The 25,924-nt window shown below is 36.4% G+C and overlaps 1 protein-coding gene across 2 annotated transcripts in view; it reads left to right on the forward strand.

The window, feature by feature from the left end:
- PGR (progesterone receptor) overlaps positions 1–25,924 on the forward strand; it is a 100,452-nt gene that overhangs the window by 26,414 nt on the left and 48,114 nt on the right. For both annotated transcript variants that reach the window (XM_036258753.1, XM_036258754.1), the window contains exon 3: positions 13,448–13,564. In XM_036258753.1, coding sequence (XP_036114646.1) covers positions 13,448–13,564 — 117 coding nt within the window. The remainder of the gene's footprint in view (positions 1–13,447; positions 13,565–25,924) is intronic.

Below are 25,924 nucleotides of genomic sequence, written 5' to 3' on the forward strand. Positions count from 1 at the left end.
TATGTGTAGTATCATGTCATCTGCAAATAATGACAAGTTCACTTCTTCCTTTCCAATTTGGATCCCTTTTATTTTTTCTTCCTGTCTGATTGCTGTGGCTAAGACTTCCAGTACTATGTTAAATAGGACTGGCAAAAGTTGGCATCCTTGCCTTGTTCCTGTTCTTAAGGGAAATGCTTTTAGTTTTTGCCCATTGAGTATGATGTTGGCTGTAGGTCTTTCATATATGGCCTTTAGTATGTCTAGATATGATCCCTCTATTCCCACATTGCTGAGCGTTTTTATCAGAAATGGATGCTGGATTTTGTCGAAGGCTTTTTCAGCATCTATTGATATTATCATGTGGTTTTTATTCTTCATTTTATTTATGTGGTGTATTACATTTATGGATTTGCAAATATTGTACCAGCCTTGCATCTCTGGGATGAATCCCACTTGGTCATGGTGGATAATTTTTTTGGTCTATTACTGGATCCGATTTGCTAGTATTTTGTTCAGGATTTTGGCATCTATGTTCATCAGGGATATTGGCCTGTAGTTTTCTTTCTTTGTTGTGTCTTTTTCTGGTTTTGGAATTAGAATTATGCTGGCTTCATAAAACGAGTTTGGAAGTCTTCCTTCTTCTTGAATTTTTTTAAATAGTTTGAGGAGAATGGGTATTAGTTCTTTGAATGTTCAGTAAAACTCCCCCGTGAAGCCATCGGGCCTGGCCTTTTGTTTGCTGGGAGAGTCTTGATTACATCTTCAATTTCTTCTGTTGTTATTGGTCTGTTCAAGTTTTCTGTCTCTTCCTGATACAGTTTTGGGAGACTATGTGGTTCTATAAAGCATGTTTTTATCACTGTGCTGTTAGATAACAAACATAAATAGAGAGCATATATCCCACCCATAAATAATCAGGATTCCTGAAGAATAAACAAAAAATAAGTTTAGAAAAAATATTAACTGATTTTGGAAAGTAAGCTGCTAGGATCTTATCATCTGCACCCAGAACAATATCAGGATATGGAAGATATTCAATAAATATTTGTTTAATAAACTGTCATAATTGCTACTTAATAAGCATTTAGTCTATCATAGTGCTACATGTTTCAATACATTATTTTATTAAAGTCTCAAACAACTTTTTTTAGTTAAAATTTTTAATGTTGACATAATTACAGTTGTTCCCCTTTTCCCAGCCCTTTGTCCACCTCCACCTACCCCTGCTTTCCCCTCCCTTGGCCTTCACCAAATATTGTTCATGTCCATCAGGTATGCATCTATGTTCTTTGGCTAATCCCTTCACCTTTTTTTTTTTTTAATTTTTTTTCTTTATTGATTTTAGAGAGAGAGAGGAAGGGAGAGAGAGATAGAAACATCAATGAGAGAGAACATCGATTGGCTGCCTCCTGCATGCCCCCCATTGGGGATCGGACCCACATCCTGGGCATGTGCCCTGACCGGGAGTCAAACTGTTGATCTCTTGGTGCATGGGTCAACATTCAACCACAGAGCCACACCAGCCAGGCTCACCTTTATCCAGTCACCCCCAACCCCTCTGCTCGGGCACCAGCCAGCCTGTCCTATGTATCCATGCTTCTGATTCCATTTTGTTCATCAGTTTATTTTGTTCATTAGATTCCACATATTAGTGAGATCATATGGTATTTGTATTTCTCTGGCTGGCTTATTTTACTTTGCATAATAGTCTCCAGGTCCATCCATGCTGCTGCAAAGGATAAAAGTTCCTCTTTTTTTACAGCCATGTAGTAGTATTCCATTGTGTAAATGTACCATAGTTTTATATATCTTTATTGTTGAAAGTACTACACATGTTCCCCCTTTTTCCTCCATTGACCCCCTCTTTCCCTACTTCCAGACCCCTCCTGCTTTCCCCAAATTGTTGTCTGTGTCCACTGGTTATTCATATAAGCTCTTTGGGTTGGGAAAAGATATACCATAGTTTTATATCCACTCATCTGCTGATGGGCATTTGGGCAAATGTTTATAATTCTGCTATAAACATAGGGATGCATATATTCTTTCTAATTGGTGTTTTGAAATTCTTAGGTTATATTCCCAGAAGTGGGATCACTGGGTCAAAAGGCAGTTCCATTTCTAATTTTTTGATGAAATTCCATACTGGTTTCCATAGTGGCTGCACCAGTCTGCATTCCCATCAACAGTGCACAAGTGTTCCCTTTTCTCCATATCCTCACCAGCACTTGTTATTTGTTGATTTATTGATAGTAGCCTTTCTGACAGCTGTGAGTGATACCTCATTGTAGTTTTTATTTGCATCTCTCTGATGATTAGTAATGTTGAATATTTTTTCATATGTCTGTTGGCGATCTGTATATCCTCTTTGGAGAAGTATCTATTCAGGTCCTTTGTCAGTTTTTTAATTGGATTGTTTACCTTCCTGGTGTTGAGTTGTATAAGCTCTTTATATAGTTGGAAATTAACCCCTTATCAGATGTATCATTTCCAACTATGTTCTCCCACAGAGTGGGTTCTCTTTTCATTTTGTTGGGCTCTTTTGCTGTGCAGGAGCTTTTTAGCTTGATGCAGTCCCATTTATCTTTTCCTGAGTTTCCCTTGCCCTCAGAGACATATTCACCAAAATATTGTTGCAAGAGATGTCCGAGATTTTACTTGCCTATGTTTTCTTCCAGGATTTTTATGGTTTCATGACTTACATTTAATTCTTTTATCCATTTTGACTGCATTCTTGTGTATGGTGTAAGTTTATGGTCTGGTTTCATTTTTTTTTGCATGTGCCTGTTCAATTTTCCCAACACCATTTATTGAAGAGACTGAAAATGAAGCAAGAGGTCAAATGATTTATTCAAGGTCTTATATTTAATAGGTGGTAGAATTTGGGTAACAGAAGTAAATTTAACTATTAAATAAACATTTTACTCTATACATCAAAGGGGCTTATTGTTTCCCAAACAAATATAATGAAAAAAGCTACCCTTTTGCATATATTGAAAAGTTGTTTAATTTCACATAGAAAGAAAATTTCCTATAAGATTTTAAACAGGAAGAAAACTTGTTAACTACCAAGAAATATACTTGGGCTGTGATGTTAGATTTTTTCTTTGAAACACTAAGTATTAGGATTGGCAAGAATTCTATCAAGGTGAGTTATTATTCTTGGGTGAAGGCAACGCAATATTCGCACAGATATATAAGGGTTTAGGAATATGCCTGGACTCTACTGAACTGCATGTTTGTCTGATACTCAGAAGAAATTGGATTCCTGGGGTGGCCTCTTTCTTATTTAGAATGAAGCTTAGCAATGTTCCTTTATAAGAGATGGGAGGTGCCATTGTCTCTGCCCTTCCTACCCACCAGTGAGATGTAACTCTTCCTCGTGACCTTTTTCTGGTATCATATGCTCATGTCTGATACCCAGTGCCCATGTCTCTCTTCATAAGGGACATAGTTTGTGCCCTCTTTGCGCCCAAACCAAGATTCGTTATGTCTGCTCTATCTTTAGGTATTTCCATGTATCTTATTAGTCATTTCCCCTTGGGAAATTTAAATATCCGTGTAATACCTATTTTGTTATAAGAATGATATGAAACAAGCAATTAAATTTCTAGTGTACTGGCCCATAGTGTTCTCAATAAAATTTTGTTTTCTTTCTTCTTCTTCTCTCCCCATTTATTTTTCCTTCACTTTAATAAAAATACATAAATAAATAAATAAATAATTTGGATCTTTCATTGAGATACTTTAAAACTTACTGGTTCACTATTGTCTGGCTGTTTTTCACACTCTGACAAATATCCATTCTTCTCCTTCTTTTTTTCACTCCAGTTGTATTTGACCAGCCCCAGATTATTTAATGTGAAAACTGTTCCAAATCTTTGTTATTCTGTCTTTAGAATACTTTGGCTTCTTTAAAACATACAGAAAATTTGAATAAATAATAAAATGACTATTTATACTTAACTATGTGAAAGTAAGTTGTAGACATCAAATTTCACTTCTTAAGATTTCAAAATGTATCTCCTGAGGACAAGAAAATTCTACAATATAGCCACAATATAGCATCATATCCCAAAATTTAACATTGATAGAATAATTTTATCTATTATATAGCCAGAATTCAAATTTACCCAATTATTCCCAAAATATCTTGTATAGATTATTTTTTTATGCAGGATCCAATCAAGAACTATGCATTTCATTTGGTCTTTAGTCTTCTTTAATCCAAAAAGATTTCTCACCTTTTTTTTCTTTTAGGACACTGACATTTTTTGAGGAGTCTAGGCCTGCTGTTATGTAGAAATTTCTCATAATCTGGATATGTGATTTTCTCCACATTACTAGATTCAGATTAAACATTTTGACATGAATCTTATACAAGCCAGTGGTTTCAAAACATCTCGTCTCATGTACCTTTCACATGCTTAAAAATTAAGAGCCCAAAGAGTTGTTTTTATGTTAATTATATCTATCAATATTTATCTTATGAGAAATTAAAACATAATTTTGGAATTTTTTTTATTAATTCATTTAAAAAAAAGTAAACTCATTAGATGTTAATTTTTCAAACCAAAAAATTTAATGACAAATTACATTTTTATAGGTCATTTAATGTCTGCCTTAATAGGATACAGCTGTGTCTCATACCTTCATCTACATTCAGTCTGTTGCAATATGTTGTTTTGGTTAAAGCATATGAAGAAAATGTGTCACACAGATGTCTAGTTGGAAGATGGAGGAGTACTTTAATTGTCTTTTCAGATTTGACAAGTAGAGGTTATTTCATTAAGGATTGCAAAAATATTCTACCATTATTCCTTCTAATTTTATAGGCTATAAATCTTTTTTTTTATAGTTCTATCTCTCTTCTAAAAGTAATTTTGTAATCTTAAGATATAATTCTGGAATTCTTGGCAGCCATAAGAAAGAAAGATCTCTTATCATTTTTAAAAGCGGAGTGATCATGTTTACACCAACATTTTCCAGCCTCAGCACTACTGACATTTTGGGCCAGTTAATTCTTTTGTGGGGACTATCCTGTGTACTGTAGGATGTTCAGCAGCATCGCTGACCTCTCCTTAGTAGCACCTAACTCTCAGTTGTATAAACCGAAATTATGCCCATGCATTAATATCCCAGAGTGGGGATGGGGTAAGGGGGCTAAACTGCCTCTAGTTGAGAACCACTGGTCTACACTTACATTTCTAGCAACATTAAAGTAATTCCCCCATTGTTTTATTAGTTTATTGGTATTTTGGGGAAAAATATACTCACACACAAACGTGGAGGGACCTGGAGAGTATTATCCTAAGCAAAACAAGGCAAACAGAGAAAGACAAGTATCACATGATCTCACTTATCTGTGGAATATAGTGGACAGAACAAGCTGAGGAACAACATAGACCCAGCGACATGGAAGTGGGGTGCAGACTAACAAACCTCAGAAGAGGTGGATGTGGGGGAAGGGAAGAGATAAACCACAGAACTTTTACGCATGTATGCATAACCATGGACATAGACAACAATGCTGGAGTGCGGGGGCAGGATTGGGAGGAGGATGTCAAAGCGAGGGGAAAAAAGAAAACCGTCTGTAACAAAAATAAATTAACTAATTTTTTAAAAAAGGTAATTCTGCTGGCTTATTAGATGTTTAATTATTTCTCTTTATTTATCAGGTAATGAGTTTGTGCCCTAGCAACCTCCAGTTGCTTACAGTGAATTCATTTTGTTTCTTTCCTTTTGTTCTTACATATTTGTGGCTTTTTGTATGGTTGATGTGTTTTAATCACTTAAACTATATTTTGATGTTCTAACTAAACCTGCTCTGTGAGCTAGTTTTCCATCTTCTACATGAGATTTTAGGCCAATTACATATCTTTTAATTAGAAGAATAATCTCATTTCGGTTATCAAAACACACAGACAAATATTATTGTCAAAATTCCAAACTCTCACCTAATGTAGGGTTTCTCCTTTGCCTCAGCTCAGTACAGCTTTGGGGCTGAAGCCTTTAGGGAAGAAAAAAATAAGATCACCTTCCTCTCTGTTTACCCTGCTCGCACTCCCAAGACCCACCAGCAGCTGATCAGAATGGTGGCATAGGAAGAAGAGTTAAAGGGAGGGGGACAGTTATACAGGGCAGGTACATATGTGACTGTCAGTGGAATTCTTCTCTGTTTAATGGATGATTATAGCTGACTCTTTCTCTAGCAAAATAGAGATGGTTTTCATGGGGATATTTCACTGGGAAGCTTGAGTTGCAATCCTGTAATGCAGGTGATGCCTTTCTCCTCTCTGGACATTTCAGACTCTGGACTTCCAGTGGTTAGCCCTACCCAGTGTGCCTCAGTTGGACTGCAGTGCCCTCTAGGCTGTCTTGTTGGGTGGAACCATTTTAAAACAGAAAGGTGGAAACTTTTTATTGACACAAATATTCTTGGAAACATGCTCAAATTAAGAGTACAGAGCTTAATACATTATTACTAAGTAAATAAAACCATGTTATTAACATCCACTTAGGTCACAACATTTAAAAATGTGTAGCTTCCGCCCTGACCAGTTTGGCTCAGCGGTTAGAGAGTTGGCCTGCGGTCCAGAGAGACTGAGGATCGGTTCCCGCTAAGGGCATGTACCTCGGTTGCAGTTTGTCCCCGGCCCTGGTTGGTCGTGAGGGTGGCAGCCACTCGATGTGTCCCTTTCACATCGATGTTTCTCTCTCTCTCTCTCTCTCTCTCTCTCTCTCTCTCTCTCTCTCTCTCCCCCTCTCTCTCTCCCTCTCTCTCTCTCTCTCTCTCTCTCCCCCTCCCCTCTCTCCCTCCCTCCCACTCTACCTGAACAAAAAATGGAAAAATGTCCTCGAGTGAGGATAAAAAAAAAAAAATGTGTAGCTTCCCAGAAACTCCCTCGCACCCCTTCCAATCACTCCCCAAAAGTAACTAACATCCCAACTTCTAACATCATGGATGGTTTTGACTGTTTTGGAACTTTATTCTAATGGAATCATACAGTATTTTTCTATGGCTACTTATTTAACACAGGAGTTCATCCATGTTTTTGCATGGGTGAGACATTTATTCTCATTGCTAAATAATAATTCATTGAATAAATAAAGAGTTATGCTATAGATGATTACTTGGGTTGTTTTCAGTTTGGGCCTATTATGAACACTGCTTCTATAAATATTCTTGTACAAGTCTTTTCTTTTTCTCCATATATGCATACTGGTCCTTACACAGGAGTTTTGCATTTGCTCCTCCCATAGCCCTGGGAATTTCAGTGGTCCTAGAGCAGCAGTATATGTTCTTTGGTACAGGTTCATACTCTAGGTGGTAGTGAATGTGTACCTCCCATAAAGGCCAACATTTTTGTTTTGTTTTCAGTCATGGATGATTCTTTCCACATCCGAAGTTTTAGACAGATTCCTGGTTTCATTGGCACATTTTCATTGGCACATGTTTTCTAGTGCTATTGTCACAGATAAGACAGCCTTTTGAGATTCCTCATTTTATGCGGAGTTCAGTTCGTGCCTCTTTTTCCCAGTAGGCCTGAGGTCACAAATCCAAGCCTCTCATGAGATTTAAACCCTAGTTAATATTTTTCGACTTTACAATGGTGTGAAAGCAATATATCTAATCAATTAGATGAAACATTCAACACTTTATTATAAAATAGGCTTCAGGTTAGATTATTTTTCCCAACTGTAGACTAATGTGTTTTGAGCATGTTCAAGGTAGGCTAGTCTAAGCTCTATGTTAAGAAGGTTACATGTGCTAAATGTATTTTCAATTTAACTATATTTTTAACTTACAGTGGGTTTATTAGGATGTAACCCCATTGTAAGTCAAAGAGCATCTTTATATATTTAAATTTATATAGGACTCGTTTTCAATTCTTTCATACCAGACTTTCTCCCTCATACATTCTCTGTTGTACTCATCTGTTGTTGGATAGGTTACATCTTTAGGAACCACTTTAGGAAGAGTATATCAGGACATTATTTCCTAACTTTATTTGGAAATGTCTTTCAGTTATCTTTAAAACTGAATAACTTGACTAGCTATAGAATTTTTTGGTTACATCTAAGACAAATCTAACTATATTTGGGATTTAGGAATGAGATAATAATCATAATTATAATAGCCATTTATTAAGTAAATTCTCTAAGCTCTTACATGAGCTCATTTAATCTTTTGATGCAACCCTTTTTATTTTATTCAGCAAAAGGAAAAAAAATCACTAACTAATAAATAATGGGGTTGAAATTTGAGCATAAGCAATATTGCTTCATATTCTTAACTTCCTTTGTTATCTCTCAGGTTAATTAAGCTAGAATGTCTATGTGTGTGACCTTAAGCATGTTACTTAACTTCTTGGTGCCTCAGTTAATTCCCTATAAAATGGGACTATAATGCTTTCCAAGGTTGCTGTGATGATTAAATGAGTTAATATATGTGAGTAGCTTGCAACAGTGCCTAACACATAGTAAGTGCTTAATAATTATGTTGCTATTATTGCTACTATCTTGTGGATAGTCAGCTGTAGATATGAGCTTTGAACAAGCAGTCTGACTTCAGTCACTTCAATATCAGCAGTTAAAATGGCATTTCAATTAAGTGGAATAAATGGATTATTTGAAAAACAGTATGTGACATATTTGATAAACAAATAATTGTATGAATGGGATTTTATAAAACTATATATATTCACATAATAAATATTAACAAATAGATATTATGTACTCTCTAGGTCTGTATAGACAGATTAGAAGAAAACATGAAAATGAAAATAATGGCATGATGAGATTGTAGATATATTTCTCTTTTGAATTTCCTTAATTTGTTATAAAATGTATCTAATATTACAATTTATTAAATAAACTTTTTAACTGGATAATTACTACATTCTTTTTATATATACTGAGTTTAAGCTACCTACAGAGAGATGATTGGAAGGTCAGAGTTCAGGATGAGATTTTGGAGCCATGAGAAGATGATGAAACTACCCATATTGTGTGTACAGTGGAATACAGCATATAAAGAATCAGCAAAGGAAGAGGAATTGGCAAAGGGAACTTAAAAGAGATCACTGGAAAGACAGAGTCATAAGAGTCCTGCTTTCCAAAACAAAGCAGGGGGGCAGGTGGGGAGAGAAAATGCCAGTGGCTAGTTGTACAGAATGTCAAGAAAGACTCCACAACCTCCAAGGAACTTAGAACATCAACAACATAAAAAAGAACCAGTCAGGCCTTGGCCGGTTTGGCTCAGTGGTTAGAACGTTTGCCTGCAGAACAGAGAGTCCCGGGTTTGGTTCCCACTAAGGGCACATACCTCGGTTGGGGTTGTGTGGGTGGTGGCTACTCAATGTGTCTCTCTCACGTCTATGTTTCTCTCTCTCTTTTTCTCCCTCTCTCCCTCCCACTCTATCTGAAGATACATGCAAGGGTGTCCTCGGGTGAGAATTAAAAATAAAAAAAGGACCAGTCAGAAATGAAAGATGCACTAACTGAAATAAATAATAATTTCCAGGGAATCAATAGTGGAGTAGGTAAAGCCAAGAAACAAACCATTGATTTGGGATATAAGAAAGCAAAAAACACCCAATCAGAACAGCAAAAAGAAAAAAGAATCCAAAAAAATTAGGATAGTGTAAGGAGCCTCTGGGACAACTTCAAGCATGCCAAAATTTGCATCATTAGGGTCCCAGAAGGAGAAGAGAACAAGAAATTAAAAACCTATTTGAAACAATAATGACAGAAAACTTTCCTAACTTGGTGAAAGAAACAGACATACAAGTCCAGGAAGCACAGAGAATCCCAAACAAGATGAACCCCAAGAGGACCACACCAAGACACATCATCATCAAAATGCCAAAGGTTAAATACAAAGAGAGAATTTTAAAAGCAGCAAGAGAAAAGCAGTTCGTTACCTACAAAGCAGTTCCCATAAAATTGTCAGCTGATTTCTCAAAAGAAACTTTGCAGGCCAGAAAGGAGTGGCAAGAGATATTCAAGGTGATGAAAAGTAATGACTTGCAACCAAGACTACTGTATCCTGCAAAGCTATCATTTATAATCAATGGACACATCAAGAGTTTGCCAGACAAGAAAAAGCTAAAGGAGTTCATCACCACCAAACCAGTGTTATATGAAATGTTGAAGTGTCTTCTTGAAGGAGAACAACAACAAAAATATGAACAATAAAATGGCAATTAATACATATCTATCAACAATTGAATCTACAAACAAAATGAGCAAGCAGAACAGAAACAGACTCATAGATACAGAGATCATTTGGTTGGTTGCCAGATGGGAGGAGGTTTGGGGGACAGGTGAAAAAGGTGATGGGATTAATAAGTATAAATTGGTTGTTAGACTGATGAACCTCAAAGGAAGGGGGGATGGAGGGAGGGGGGATGAGATAAACCAAAGAAGTTTTATGCATATATGCATAAATAATGGACACAGACAATAGTAGGTGGAAGGCTGGAGCGGGGCAGGATTGGAGAGGAGGGGGTCAAGGGGGACAAAAGCATGGACATCTGTAATGCATTCAACAATAAAGATGAGTTTTAAAAAAAGAAAGAAAGAATCCACAGTATTTAGGAATGAAGAACTCTTTGATGACGTTAAATCACTTTATAAAGTCAGTGAACAGTGGCCACTTTATAAACCAAATTACAGTGTGCTGAGGGGTAAAGAAGATTGGGTAGTTAAAGAGTACAAACGAAGATGACTTTTTCAACAACTTAGATGACAAAGAGAGGGATGGACTCAGGGAGATTTTAGAATGAGACAGAAATCTTTTTTGTTGTTTTTCTCTTGATGCTGGAGTTTTGGCAATGGAAAAACTTAAGGAGAAAGAAGGACATCACTGGAGAGGGAGAGACTAAAGATTTTAGAAGTGAAAGGGAGGCCTGGCCAGTGTGGCTCACTGGTTGAGCATCGACCAATGCACGAAGAAGTTGCCAGCTTGATTCCCCATCAGGGCACATGCCCAGATTATGAGCCAAATCCCCAGGGGAGGGTATGCAGGAGGCGGCCAATCGATGTTCTTTGTCATAGATGTTTCTCTCTCTCTCCCCCTTTCCTTTCTTCTCTCTCTAAAATCAATAAAGAAAATAAAAGATAGTTTTTACAAAGAAAACAGAAGAGAAAGGGGAGAATTGATAGAAAAGATTTGAAAGCACGCAGGAAGGAATGGTTTCATGCACACTGACTGAGAGCCCTGGTAAAGGGGAACTCTTTCTCTGAGACATTGAAAAAGGAGGAGCTGTTATAAATCATTTAAAAAGTAGAAATATAATAAGTCTGCAGCATTCCAGCTTTCAGTATTTCAGGCTTTTTTTTTTTTTCCTAGATATTTGTGACCTAGGAGAAAAGAATAGGAGAGCATCCTTTCAAACAACTACATCCATGAGCACTGTTTAAGTTTGTCATTTCTATTTTCTGTTCTCTCCTCTTGTGAGAAACCAGTGTAGGGTCTAGATCAGCAGTTCTCAACCTATGGGTTGCGACCCCTTTGGGGGGTCAAACGACCCTTTCACAGGGGTCGCCTAAGACCATCGGAAAACACATATTTCTAATGGTCTTAAGAACCAAGACCCGGCTCCTCTATCTGTCTGCAGGTGGATCCGCCCACATGCAGATATGCCCACATACAACATGAGGAACTGTATTAAAGGGTCACAGCATTAGGAAATTTGAGAACCACTGGTAGATGAATGATGATAGATAGATAAATGGTAGTAGATAGATAGATAGATTGTGATAGATAGATAGATAGATAGATAGATAGATAGATAGATAGATAGATGATAGATAGATGATAGATAGATGATAGATAGATAGACAGAGAGATAAAGCCATCTTACAAAGCAAGCTCATCCCATAAAAAGGGATGTCACCTAAAGGGATTATTCTTGCATTGGTAAGTGGGCCCATTAAGTTGTTTACTGCTTTAGTTTATTCAGCTCTTAATAAGCACATCCTAAGTGGCTCAAGCCACCTGTGTTAGCACTAGCCACTTGGCTCTATATCACAAGCCCCACCAACTTTTCGTTGAAGAGAAGTACTGTCTTACTGTTGCTGGAAACTCTGCTTCTGTCTGTAAGTTCCCTTAAAAACCTGTGTAAGTTCTGGGGCTGTCAGCCTCTTTAGTCTCTTGGCACAGCCCAGGAATCCTAAGTAATAGAATGAACAACCGTATGTGTGTAGTAGCTGAACATAATTTCGTGGAGGACTATCTTTTTAAGAAAAGACCATCTGTGCTTTGTTCAAAAATTCTCATATCAAGAACCATTGTGTTATTGGTTGTCTCATAGATGTGGCCTTTTGCATTTTGCCATTTGAGTATATCCTGTCCCATTCTTGATTAAGCATACATTTAAGGTACCTTTGTGTTCCTTTACTACAAACTTCAGCCAGGAGAGTGAATCTGATTTTAATATCAACTAATATATAAAGTACCGTAGGAAATTCCATAATCTTTTAAAATTATTTTTCCTGTTTAAGAAGTCTAAGTAAGCTGATGATGTCAAAAGGCTCACAGTCTGTGTTATAGTAATTTGTTGGAAAATAAGGACTGCTAAAGAACTAAAGTTTCCAGTTAGTTAATATTTACATGTTTAAATTGAAATGTTTTTTCATTTTTGCTCAATCTAAATTAGACTGTTCCATGTCTCATTAAATAGAACACATTTTTTTATTTAGAAAATCATCATTGTTGAATATTAAATTCATATTCCAGGCCTTTTGAAAAGTAAGAGTAGTTTCTCCTACACAAATGACCCAAGGTCACATATCCATATTTCTTCTATAATTTTCTGTCCTCTCCTTCATTGAATACTTCTCATTGTTTTCAATTGTTTTTCCTTTATCTTTATTTCTATTCATCTTGTTTCCTAATTTGTGGCCAAAATTAACCAGGTGATCAAGTCAACACAATTAGTGATATTCTTTGCATGCTATTCATAATCATTAGACCCTTTAAGAGTGAGCTAGCTCCAAGATTTTCCAATAGTATTAAACATAGGTTTATACAAAGTTTAGTCTAAAACTTCTTTAATTCTTTAGTTTGTATCTGTTTCTGTGAAGGTTTAGATTTTAGAAAAAAAAAACAAAACAGTTTTACTAGAACTTGACTATTTTATATAACTAATGCTTATCAGCAACTTGAAATGACAGAAAGGTCAAGGAGCATTCTGATGCTGACACCGTTAAAAAGATACACAGATCTTGAACAGAAGATTTTTAAAGAAGCCCTGAAATTGATTTCTAAGCTGGGTTCACCTCGGTGAGGCTCTAGAAGGCACAGGTAAAGTACTGAGCAAGTGCAGAGCATCACCAACCTTCAGTTATGCCAAGCAAGAGGCCAGTTGCCATGTACCTATCCTCTCTTTCAGTTGTCATTGCATAAAGTGTCCATTGGTCTTTAGATAGTATAAATAATTTTTACCTTTTTATATTTTAGGACAACATAATTATTTATGTGCTGGAAGAAATGACTGCATCGTTGATAAAATCCGCAGAAAAAACTGCCCCGCATGTCGCCTTAGAAAGTGCTGTCAGGCTGGCATGGTCCTCGGAGGTAATGCTGATGATGTTAATAACATACTGTCATCAATAACATATTGATATTTATGCTATAAAACTGTGGGTCAGAAAATCCGCATTTTCTCATTCATCTCTTTCCTTGCTTTGCTTTTCCTGTCTTGATTATTGCTGTCTGAATGAAGCAACCAATACCATCTCATTAACTTTACAGATTCCCAGCATTCAAGTCCCTTCTAGACCAAAAAGTGATTCTGCTAACTGGCTCGTACATTATTCTCCATCCCTCTCACGCTCCATCGTCCCTCCCTCATTCTCTTTATATAACTGTATACTGAGCCCTTATGCATACCAGGCACTATTTTAAGTTCTGGAGTATAGCACCAAGCAAAATAGACCAAACCCCTGCCCTTGTCGAGCCTTCACTCGGTGTGGTGGACAATGAATCCTTATATATATATAAGGATACTAAGTACTGTGGAAAATAGAAAGCAGGATGAGTTAATAGAGAATATCAGAGAGGGGAGTCACTCCTGAAACCTTTTTTATTAATATAGTATTCATTTCACTTAGCTATTTCCTAAACATTAATATTTCTGAAATCCTGAGTTTAAAACACAGTTTAAAAATGTATAATCATTTAAATATATATTCAATATACCACCTAAAAACAGCTAATGTACTTGTAAATGGTTTATGTTACCTTCTGGAAAAGAGTGTATTAGACCAATATTATTTTAGTACCTACACTGTTAAGTACCTTCTTAGTTCTGTCCCTGCTGCCGTTGAGTATGGTACAGCCTAATTCGTAATAAAATAATTATCAAACAGAAAAATAAGTGACTTAAGAGAGGTACCATACATTGCTAGCAAATAGAGAAAAGGAAAAAAAATTCTATCTGAGGGAGTTGGCAAAAGCTTCAGAGAGGAGGCTCTCAAAAAATGAATGAAGCTTTATAAGTGGAAAAGAAGAAAGGTATTTACAATGAAAATCCTCTGTATCTGAAAAAAAACAACAACATTCCAGTGATGATTTTTCAATTATTTAATGGGAACAGCAGGAAATAGAGCTTGAGAGTTACCTTGAGCCAGATGGGATCTGGAGTTTGAACTCTATTCTATAGGTGCAACGGAACCAGTGACCTTTCTCAGAAACCATTCATGGACTATCCGTGGAAAAAAGTCCAGATTTCTAAATGCAGGACATGGGACTTTCATTACCCAGCAGCTCTCTCTTTTTCTAGCCCCTCTCCCACCAGTCCTTTGGGAACTCTACACTCCTTTCTTCTGCCCTCGTATGTTTTACTTTTGCCTGCCCCATCCTCAGTTCACTGCTCTTTCAGGTTACCTTGTCTTCTCCAAACAATATAGTATCATTCAAAATGATTTAAAGAATTTCTTAATATACATGGCTCATATGGACTAGTATACAATGCGATATCTTTTGAGGAATAATTCTGGGATTAAAAATAAATAAAATCCCACCCTAGCCAGTTTTGCTCAAGGGTTAGCACATGAGCCCATGCACCAAAGGGTTGCACATTTAATTCCCAGTCAAGGGCACGCATGTACCTGGGTTGCAGGTTCAGTCCTGGGCCTAGGTTGGGGCTTGTGCGGTAGGCAACCAATTGATGATACATCAGTGTTCTCCCCCTATCCTTTCCTTCCACTCTCTCTAAAAAAAATCAGGGGAAAAAATATCCTTGGGTGAGGATTAACAAACAAAATAATAATAATAATAATAATAATAATAATAATAAATCAATAAATAAAAGCCTTTACTCTATTTGAGGCTTATATGAAAGAAAAATTGATTCACAAACTGAGAAATATAATTGTGGTGGATTTATTTCATAAGTAAAGAGGTTTATTAGAAAGAAGCTGGTAGCATACTCTGATGTGCCATAATCCTGATATTGTCCTGCCTGGGAGAGCCAGTGGCAAAGTCTGGTCTGGAAAATCCAGTTCTGGTAAAGTTAGTTCAGGAAGACGTAGTCAGTTCATAGAATTAGACTCTAATTGTCAGTCCTGTACTAAATTTCTGGAGCAAGGTGTGTGTGTGGGGGGGGGGTATATTTGTGGTCTACTAAGACTGAGAGCTTTTTGGGAATAAGCAGGGTTGCTTATGCTTGGACTCTTCCATGACCAGAAGAGTTTCACTGAAATAATAATTGCCTATGCACTGCTGAAAATGGAGCCCAGATCCTATTCCCTCCCTTCCTTCCTTTTTAGCTCCCTTCCTATTTGTCACTCCTTGAGATTTCTCATTTCTGCTATAGAAACTGTTTGAATAACAAATGATGAAACAGGAGAAAACACTACAAAAACATTGTAAGATTTAATAAAAATTATGATAGACTATCAGAGGTAAAAATATCAGTGTTTTTGATGTCCCAACATAGATTTTGCAGGTTGTTCTTAATCGGCTTCAACAGCTATGTTCTTATTATAAGAATTATGTTTGAGTTATTTGGTCCCTTAGTTGCATATGATTCTTGTTTTTAATGAATCACTTCCCTTACCTTCACCAGGTCACAGTGAACTTTTGCATTTTGTTTATTGCTATACAGCACTGAGCAGGAAAGATAGTTACACCCTGAAAGATGGTAATATATCTTCTAATGTAGGCGTTCCACTTCTAACTTCTTTTCTTTCAAAACATGTTTGTGCAATGACTCACAAAAATTTTTAAAATAAATACAGCTCTGTATTTTGCCTTAGTGGAAAAAATGCTGAACTAGTATAATGGTAACTTGCTTTTCAAAAACAAGTAGCTTTCCCCATACAGAAATAATTAAATGCGAGTTATGTTTGCTGACATTTTTTAAGAGGCTGGAGTCTGTTTTTATAGGGCTGTTATTTATTTTATTTTATTATTTTATTTATTTTATTTTATTTTATTTTATTTTATTTTGGTAAAGAGCTTTATCCTCAAATTGTAAAAGGGTATGTTAGATATCCAGTTTCCCTCCTACCTCCTCCTACATCTCTATTCACCCCCAATTCTCTTGGCAAAGAAAATAATTTTGGGGGCTACAGACTATGGGCTATGTACTGAAGTTGTTTTTTCTTCTCTTATATTGGAAGCCAACAAAACCTCAATTCCTTTTCTGGAAAATTCCAAAATTATTGAATTTGGGACACTCATTAGTACCTTTTTTTGGAGAGTAGAAGCTTGGTCTCTGCCTTTATTTACAACAAAAACTGAAATTATCTGCCTTCTCTTTAATGCAGGAACTTCTGAGGGTGTTGCCTAACACCTACCTCTTTAGACTCTCACAGTCCTCCAATCCCTTTGAATCAGCACCCCCCAGAGACAGTACCTCTCACACTGCTCCCCAGGTTCATTGCATTGAAGCCTGCAGCCAGACAAACAATGTCTTCTGTTCACTGTCTGATTGGTCCACCCTAAATGCCATTCCACACACCCTGAATAAGGATATTCCTTAGAGTATTTATTCCCACTGTATTGCTTAAAGCTACTGCCGTAGGGTTTGTTAGACCATGGTCCCAATGGACTGATCCCAGCAACATCATCCTCTTGATAATTCAAAGTAATAACATGTTAACTAGACATAATTTCTGACAGCTAATGTTGGGATAATTGCCTGTAAATCCACCCAAACTACAACAGTTCTTATTGTGACCTTCACATCAAAGGATTTGCACCATTCCTTAATTACCTGCTGACCTACACATTTCCTCAGCCAATTCCCAGAAAACCTTTTTGTTGTCATAAAAGTTCCACTTCAATTCCAACATAATATTCTCCTTTTGCTTCTATGCAAAGGGGTCAGCATTATCACATGAATACCTTGTATCATGCAATATAAAGTGTTTTTGCCAGAAATAAAAACAGATAGTAGAAGGACTACGGCAGAGTAAACATCACTCATTTCAGAATATAATCTAGAATTAGTAATCTTTATTATTTTATTCTATCTAACAGCTTTACTTACATTTTTACCTATTTGCTCAATTTTTCTTTCATCTCAACCCTTTTATTCAGTTTCCTTATTATTAAAATAAATAGTTTTAAAATTTCCATGAAAATTTGTTAATGATAAACTCATTTTTTCCCACTGAAAATACCTTTATTTTAACATCATTTTTCAATGATGATTTTGCTGATCATAAAATTTTAGATTGACTTATTTTTCTCTATACCTATTTTATAGCTTGTATCATATTTTTTAACTCTCCTGTAGATCTATAGATCTAATAGTTGTGTTTTGTTTTGCTTTTGAGGGAATATTTTCTCTATAAAATGTTTTCATACTTCTCCAATTTTACTAAATATAAGCAGTTATAAATTTAGTTTTATTTCTACTTGGAAATCATCATGATTCCTAAAATCTGAGATTGAATTTTTATAAATACGAGGAAGGTCAAAACCACCCCAGTGGTCTTCCAGTATTGTTTTCCTGCCATTGCCTATTTCTTCCTCTGGAAGACTTATGAGACAGTATTAGGCTAGCCCATTTATCTTCATTATTTCTTTATTCTACTTAATGTTACCTTATAATGACTTGTCTGGGCTGTGTTCTGTGTAAGTTAGTCAGTTCTGTCTTCCAGTTCACCATGCTTTCATTTTAGTGGTGGTATTTTTAAAAGACATTCTACTTGGTTCTTTTATAAATTTATTTCTTTTTACTATCCTTTCCTTTTCTTATTTCTTATTTTTATTCTTTATTATACATCTTTACTTATTGCAAATTTCTATTTAATAATTCGAAAGATCCCATAACTTGGGATCTAGTTGTGCCACTGTGATGTGGTGGTATGTATATATATATATATATATATATATATATATATATATATATATAGGGTTTCCCAATGAGTGTTATGTAAATACTCCCTCTTATAAATTTCAGGCTACAGAGGGTTTAACAAGTGGCTTTAAAAATTTCTGAATACTTAATAACTTTTTACAAGTCAGTATGAGTCAAATCCATCACACTGTTTATTGTTTCTGCTACTTCTCACTCATTGTGTCTTTTGTAATTTTTGGATTATAAAATCAAGTTTAATATTTTTTTTGAAACCTGACTGGCTATAATTGAAGGAGTCTCTCTCCAAAGATAATTTTTGTTTTATTTTTCCAGGCACCTTAGTGGTTTCATCAGTGAAGAACCATTTCTCATATTTACCTTTGTCTCTAGGTTTCCCATACTTTGTAGGTAGAATAATTTCAAACTACAACAAATCTGGGTGATGGAGGCCTATAATTAAAAATGATCAGAAAAGACTTTTTCCCATATTGAGCCAAGGATAAAACAGACATACTACCTTCTCATGTCCCTTTGTCAGGGGTTAGAGATGATCTTTACTTTGGATTCTTGGATATTTTGCTAACCTTTTAAGGAGCTCAAATATGTATTTAAAAGGATGCTTAATGTTCTACCCATAATTTTGAGGTATTCTGGAGGAGATTTATAAGCTACTTAATCTTGTACTTTGCCAGTAGAAAAAGTTTAGATAAAATTATACGCCAATTTTAATCAAATACATTAACTCCAACTTAAAATTGTGTTTCCCTGGCCAGTGTGGCTTAGTTGGTTGAGTGTCGTCCCATGCACCAAAAGGTTGCAGGTTTCGGGTTCAGTCCCTGGTAAGGATGTGTAGGGGAGCAACTGATCAATGTTTCTCTCTCTGATTGATGTTTCTTTCTCTCTTCCTCTCCCTCTCCTTTCCCCTCTCTCTCAAATTAATAAAAATATATTTTTAAAATATCTTTAATGTTTTCAATACATTAGAAAAAGATTATTAAAACTCCTCTATAGGAACAAGTGGGTTTTGATTTCACCTTTCCCACTAATCACCATGGGACTTCATGCACACACCTTCACCTTTATACATCTTTATTTTCTTTTTTATTAAGACCATATAATGAAAGCTATTATAATGGTAAAAGAAATAATACATCTAAAATAAATAGCACAGTGGTTTGGGAAGTGGTGGCTTAGAATAATTTTGTCTTGACATCATTTATGCAAATAGTATCATTGGCAAAACAGAGTTTTAATTTTGATGCAAGACATGTTCTTGTATATTCTAAAAAATTTTTTATTATTTGTAGGAACCAGTGAAAAGCAAATGCAGATATCTTGGAATTGAAATTAATTTAAAGAATTATAGCTAACAGAGGCATTTAATTAACATATTTAGTAAACATTGTTATTGCATATATTTATATTTTCAAACAATGTTTCCCATGGGAATATAATCTGAAAGAAAATGTGCATACTTTCACATTGTGGAAAACGTTTCTAAATAATTGAAAATATGTCTCAATTGATGATTTGTTTCTGTTAGAGGAGAATGTCCTATTTGTTTTTATTTTTAGATGTGCTTTGGTAAGCTGTTTAGGATAGAGGCTGTGACCTCAGGAACATGCTGAAGTTACAAAAGATATTTGCTAATTTGATCTACAAAAGGCAAGAAGGAGAATTTGTGTTGCTTAGGATGGGGTTGAGGGAGGTAGAAGTAAGGTGGGAAAGGTTGGAAAAAGTAAGATGCTTATTGTACTATGTCCCTTGGCCTCCCAAATGTTCATTAAAATTCTGTTTAAATGTGGAAAGTGTGTGGTATGGGCCCCTTTCCCACAAATCTATATATGATGGTGTTGGCTTTAGGCACATAATGTAACTGAAGAGAAATATGAGATTCTAATTTTTTCTTTGTTGGTGATATGCTGCTTCTGCCTGAATATGTGTTTCTTAATCCTCAAATTTTAGTAACTTCATCAAGATATAGCTCTATCTTAATCTATTAATTTTTCTTGAAGCAGGTATTCCCTGTTTGATCTAAAAATGTAAGTCTCCTTACAAATTAGAAAAGTATTCTCTTAACATTACCTTCAAAGATTTTCTTTTTATTTCATGTTTTCTTTCCCTTTTTCATGGCCCCCAATAATAACCTGTATGTTGCCTGTTATTTGTCTTCCACACCTATCTTCTTTTGTCTACTCACTTTAATTTTTTATTTTAATTCTTTTATACTCCCTTTGGTGGTTTTTCTCAAAACCTCAAAGTCTGAACTTCATGTCAGTGGTTTAGATTTTTACACTTGTAGTTCTTCTTTTATATTCTTCAAATAAAGTTTTCAAATCTAGAATGGCTCTATTTCTTTATATTAAAACTCTTTTCTCTGCCATCACTCATTTTATCTTATGTTTCGTAGTTTATTTCAACTCTGATTTTATGCTTTTTGTCTTTGAATTCTTGAAACTTAGATGCCACTCTATCTTTGAAACAGTGAAAGGATAGCTTGAGTCCATTTCCTAAAAACGTTCTTCCTCCAACTTGTATTTATCTGATTTTTTTTTTTTATCCCCCTCCCCAGGACATTTTTCCATTTTTTATTCAGATAGAGTGGGAGGGAGAGAGAGGAAGAGAGAGAGAGAGAGAGAAACTTCGATGTGAAAGGGACACATCGAGTGGCTGCCACCAACACGACCAACCAGGGCCGGGGACTAACTGCAACCAAGGTACGTGCCCTTAGTGGGAACCAAACTAGGGTCTCTCTGGACCACAGGCTGACACTCTAACTGCTGAGCAAAACCGGCCAGGGCTGATTTTGGCTTTTATCTTCCTAAAAATAGTTTTGCTTAAATACCATACAATATTCCTGCTACATATTACTCATTTAAGTCTATATAATTCTACCTTAGCTCACTATTTGACTAATTGTTAGATGGTTCCCCTTGGCTTCCTTCCTGGCTTGACTATCCCATTATAATTTTAGCTAGAAGACTTGAAATCTCAGCTATTTGGTTTGGTATGGAAAAGAGAGAAAACAGTGGGTGGAGACATAAATGTAGCATTGGTAGAAAGGTGTCAACTGAAGTTTTTAGGTATATGTGAACCCCAAACATTCCACTATGAAAAATTTTACTCCCTCTGCCCTAGATTGTGTCTTTTTCTGAAGGAAAAGTCCACTTAGATTTTATTCTGTTATCCAGGGAGTTAAAGTTATATAATAGGAGGCCAGATTATTACTGAAGCCCTTGTGGCAGACAGGTTTTTATTGTTATATGAAATTATTGAGTTATTAAAATTTGAGTATTACTACTATATACAAGGTACTATGCAATTATCAAAGAGCTTATGTTTTTGTTGAAAACAGAGACAATACATAATATAAAATACTGTAACTTGATAGAACATGATAAATTCTAAGAAGAAAAAAGAGAAATAGGGTAGAGGTCTTAGGGCTTGGTATACATTTATTTATCTCTGCTCGGTCAAATATGATCAGTAACTCTAAAAATAATTCCCAGTTTTCTATTACCTCTCTCTACTCTACCTCTTGTCTGGGTTGCCCCTGAAATTTAAAAAGGCAGGTCACAGGCAAAAAGTAATTACTGTAATCATATGGCCCTCATCTAGTTGCCTTTATCATTCTATTGACCTAAGGACTTATATTCTCTGTTTTCCCTGTAGCCTTCATATGCCCCAAGTGAATGCCCTCTCACTCACCACTTTTAACATATATTAAGATACTATATGGATTTTGTATCTATTCTGGTTTCTGTATTCTAGTCTGCTGATCTATATGTCCATGCCCATATTAATATTAATATAATACTTCATGTTTGGATTATGGTAATGTTATTACAAATAAATTTTAATGCATAGCGTAGCCTATAGTAAAATTATAGTTGCTATAATTTTGGCAATTCTCACACACATTTATTCATCTTGGCTATTCTCACACACATTTATTCTTCTCAATGAACTGTAAAAGCATCATTGCCGATTCTAAAAAATATTGGATTCTGCAGAACAACAAAAAGAAAACCCCAAAAATAAAAATGAAGACACTATAAGGAACCTCGGGGACAACTTGAAGCATACCAACATTTGTATCATGGGGATGCTGGAAGGAGGAGAGAGAGCAAGCAAGAAGTTAATAACTTATTTGAAAAATTAATGATGGAAAACCTTCCTAATTTGGTGAAGAAAATAAACATACACGTCTAGGAAGTTCAGAGTACCAAACAAAATGAACCAAAGAGGCCCACATACCAAGACACACCATAATTAAAATGCCAAAGATTGAGAGAGCAAAAAATGGCAACAGAGTGAATGGAAGCTACACAGACCGTCTCCCAGGACCAAACTGGAATTACAACTCAAATAAAGACAAATCACTGGGAAAAACAAACTGAAGAGCAGCTGGAGAGAACCTCTGTAACCAGGGATGGAAAGAGGACACCAAATTGAGCCTGGTATAAACTGTGGAGGTGCGAGAGGGTTGGCTGGGTCCCCATGCAGTAGCTGAGGGCTGTTTTAGCTGTGAACAGTTCCCTCTGAGAAGTTGGGTTAAAACCCCAAGCCAGCTCCACAGCACAGAGTGGCACTCCCCACCCCACCCCCAGAATAGGGTGGAGGGGCAGGGAAAGATGTCCACGTAACACCTGGCTGAGATCACCAGAGCTGAGGCTTTGTCCAGTAAGGAGAAGCACATGGAACAACAGCACATCCCAGAAGGGCCAGAGCACTAAATCAGCTACAGCCACTCACCTGGGGCTCCAACAGAGAAAGGGAAGACTTGACTGGAACTGTGTGAAGAGAGTTGGGGGATCATGGCACAGCGGAGAGAGCTGGGAAGGAGGACACTGGGAGTTTTATGCTGAATCACTCCTTCATAGGACAGTAGCCATATTACTCAAAAGGCCCCTTCCCAGAGCCCTGGGGAGAAGCAATGGCCCTCCCTCAGGAATTTAACACCACCCAGCTGGAGAAATACAAATTGAAGCTCATTAATAGCTAGAGACTACCAGCAAGCAAGGAGGGGGGGAAAGCCTCCAAAATATCTGAAATTTGGACCAGCTCTCAGTGTTGGGCTTCCTGTCAGTGTAGATGGACGTGGTTTTGAGGACTGAGCTATGAGGGCTGAGTTCCTATGCTGAGTTCCTCCCCCATGGCTTCATTAGCTATCATTATTAAGTAGCCCTCTGTTTTAGCCCTGGCAAGAATCAACTTCCCCTCCTGTGGGAATTTAGCACCACCCTGTGGCTCTGGGGAATGAGCTGTGAAGGTAGAGGCCAATAATCCACACCCTAGAAACCACTTTCTTATCAAAACAACTTTAACCTATGAGAAAGCAATTGCCGCACCCACTGGAAATCCTCTTATCCTGTCCACCTGAGGGATTTTTTCATTCAGCTGAGGGCTACAAACCAAGGCTTGTCAAGTAACAGACTAATAGCCTGCAGGCAAAAGCTGGAGGATCGCTAAACCTTTGCTTGGCCTGCAAATATACCCAGGAAAGTAAGACTTGACATTGGTGTCTAACATGGGTCCTCCCACACTCATCCAAACCCAGTAGAAGGAGCAACAATCAGGGGAACACCAACACCCACCAGGAAAATTTGGCAGGCTCCAAAACCCACTGAGACAACCAAAATGGTGAAACAAAGAAACAAATCACAAATAAAAGAACAAGAGACTTCTACAGAAGAAGGGATAAATGAAATGGAATTAAGCAAGTTATCAGAGGTAGAGTTCAGAGTCATGAATATTAGGAAGCTCAACATCATGAGTAAAGATACAGAAACTATGAAAATCAACCAATAGAAAATGAAAAACCACCTAGCAGAAAAGAAGAATGACAGAGTAGAAATAAAGAACACTTTGGAAGGAATAACAAGCAGAATAGAAGAAGCCCCTCAAGAATCGGGTCAGTGAATTAGAAGACAGGGTAGAAAAAAATCACCCATTCGGAGAACCAAAAAGAAAAAAACAATTAAAAAACAGAAAGACAGCTTAAGAGAACTGTGGGACAATATGAAACATGACAGCATCCACATTATAGGAGTGCCAGAAGCAGAAGAAAATAAGCAAGGGTTAGAGAATATATTTGAAAAAATAATGTCAGAAAACTTTCCTAATTTGGTGAAGGAAAGAGGCACTCAAGTTTAAGAAGCACAGAGAGCCCCAAGTAAGAAGAACCCAAAGAGGCCCACACCAAAACACATAAAAATTTAAATGCCAAAAATTAAAGACAGAGAGAATCCTAAAGGCAGCAAGAGATAAGCAACAGGTTACCTACAAAGGAACCCCTATAAGGCGATCAGCTGACTTATCAACAGAAACACTACAGGCCAGACAGGAATGGCATGAAGTAATTGAGGTCATGAAAAACAAGGATCTGAATCCAAGACTACTCTATTCAGCAAGGTTATCATTCAAAATGGAAGGTGAAATAAAGAGCCCGGCCAGTGTGGCTCAGTGGTTGAGCGTCAACCCATGCACCAAGAGGTTGCCAGTTCAATTCTCGGTCAGAGCACATGCCCAGGTTGTGGGCCCAATCCCCAGCTGGGGTGCATGCAGAAGGTGGCCAATCTTATGTTCTCTCATGGATGTTTCTGTCTCTGTCTCCCTCTCCCTTTCTCTCTCTCAAAAATAAATAAAGGAAAAAAAAATTTAAGGTGAATAAAGAGCTTCTCAGACCAAAACAATAAATAAATAAATAAATAAATAAATAAATAAATAAATAAATAAATAAATAAAAAGGCTAAGGCAATACAAACAAAAATGGCAGTAAATAAGTACATATCAATAATAACCTTAAATGTAAATTGATTAAATGCTCTGATCAAAAGATACAGAGCAGCTGAATGGATAAGAAAGCATGACTCACATATGTGTTATTTACGAAAGACCCACTTCACAACAAAAGACTCACATAGGTTGAAAGTGAAGGGATCTTCCAAGCAAACAAAGAAAAAGAAAGCCAGGGTAGCAACAGTCATATTCAATAAAATAGACTTCAAAATGAAGGCCATAACTAAAGACAAAGGCCAATACATAATTTTGAAAGGAGGATATAACTTTGTAAACATACATGCACCCAATATAGGAGCACCAAAATATATTTTAAAACTTCTGGAGGACTTCAAAGGAGAAATCAAGAGCAATACAGTCATAGCAGGGGACTTTAACATCCTGCTAACATCATTGGATAGATCCTCTACAAAAAAAAATTAACAAGGAAACAGAGACTCTAAATGATGCATTAGATCAATGAATTTAATAGATATCTACAGAGAAATACACCTTAAACCTGCAGAATTCACATTTTTCTTAAGTGCACATGAGATATTCTCAAAGATAGACCATATGTTAGGACACAAACTAAGTCTCCACAAGTTCAAGAAAACTGAAATCATATCAAGCTACTTCTCAGATCACAGTGGCATGAAACTAGAACTCAGTTACAATAAAAACACACAAAAACATTCAAACACTCAGAGGCTAAATAGCATATTATTAACCAACAAATGGGCTACTAAGGAGATCAAGGGAAAAATGAAAAACTTCCTGGAAACCAATGAAAATGAACACGCAACAACACAAAGTCTATGGGGTGCAGCAAAAGCAGTCCT

Source organism: Molossus molossus, unplaced genomic scaffold (assembly GCF_014108415.1).
Source record: "Molossus molossus isolate mMolMol1 unplaced genomic scaffold, mMolMol1.p scaffold_m16_p_13, whole genome shotgun sequence".
Taxonomy (NCBI): domain Eukaryota; kingdom Metazoa; phylum Chordata; class Mammalia; order Chiroptera; family Molossidae; genus Molossus; species Molossus molossus.